Source organism: Etheostoma spectabile, chromosome 13 (assembly GCF_008692095.1).
Source record: "Etheostoma spectabile isolate EspeVRDwgs_2016 chromosome 13, UIUC_Espe_1.0, whole genome shotgun sequence".
Classification (NCBI taxonomy): domain Eukaryota; kingdom Metazoa; phylum Chordata; class Actinopteri; order Perciformes; family Percidae; genus Etheostoma; species Etheostoma spectabile.
Genome location: NC_045745.1, coordinates 20,765,929 through 20,766,768, shown reverse-complemented (window position 1 = coordinate 20,766,768; position 840 = coordinate 20,765,929). Strand labels below are relative to the sequence as shown.

At 42.9% G+C, this 840-nt stretch overlaps 1 protein-coding gene across 1 annotated transcript in view; it reads left to right on the top strand.

Annotated features, from left to right (window-relative positions):
* The first annotated feature begins 226 nt into the window (after window positions 1-226).
* crebrf (creb3 regulatory factor) overlaps window positions 227-840 on the top strand; it is a 20,421-nt gene continuing 19,807 nt past the window's right edge. Inside the window, 1 exon segment of the mRNA XM_032534329.1 lies at window positions 227-235. Coding sequence (XP_032390220.1) covers window positions 227-235 — 9 coding nt within the window.

The window sequence follows — 840 nt, the reverse complement described above, 5'->3', positions numbered from 1 at the left end:
CAACAGGCCCCTGGAGCATACAGAGAACCACATCAGACCACAACAGACCAGACCAGTTTGAGCCACATACTGATACTCTCCCCTCCCTCTTCCCAGCCTTGTAGGCTGCATCCACCAGATCTGCTTAAGCAGTAATTTATTGTGGTGATCGGCCAATCTCAGACCACTGGGACTGGACAGGAGGTCCTAAGGTCCCCCCTTCTAAAGCTCTAAGCTTTACTTGACAATGCCTCAGGTAAGTGTGACTGCAGAGGGAGGGGAAAACATATGTGTGTATATGTATACGAATATGTGTGTGTATTTTTATATATATAGTACTGTGCAAATGTTTTAGGTAGGTATGAAAAAATGCTGTAAACTAAGAATGCTTTCAAAAATGGAAGAGAAGACAAATCTTAATCAAATCAATATTTGGTGTGACAACCCTTTGTCTTCAAGATCGTATCAATTCTTCTAGGTACACTTTCACACAGTTTTTGAAGGAACTTGGTTTGTTCCAAACATCTTGGAGAACTAACTACAGATCTTCTATGGGTGTAAGCTTTCTCTTCATGCAATCCCGGACACACTTGATGATGTTGAGATCAGGGCTCTGTGGGGGTCATGACAATACTTCCAGGACTTCTTGTTCTTCTTTACACTGAAGATAGTTCTTAATGACCTTGCCTGTATGTTTGGGGATGTCCTGCTGCAGAATAAATTCGGGGCCAGTCATACGCCTCCCTGATGGTATTGCATGATGGATAAGTATCTGTCTGTATTTCTCAGCATTGAGGACATCGGTAATCCTGACCAAATCTTCAACTCCATTTGCAGAAATGCAGCCCCAAACTTGCAAGG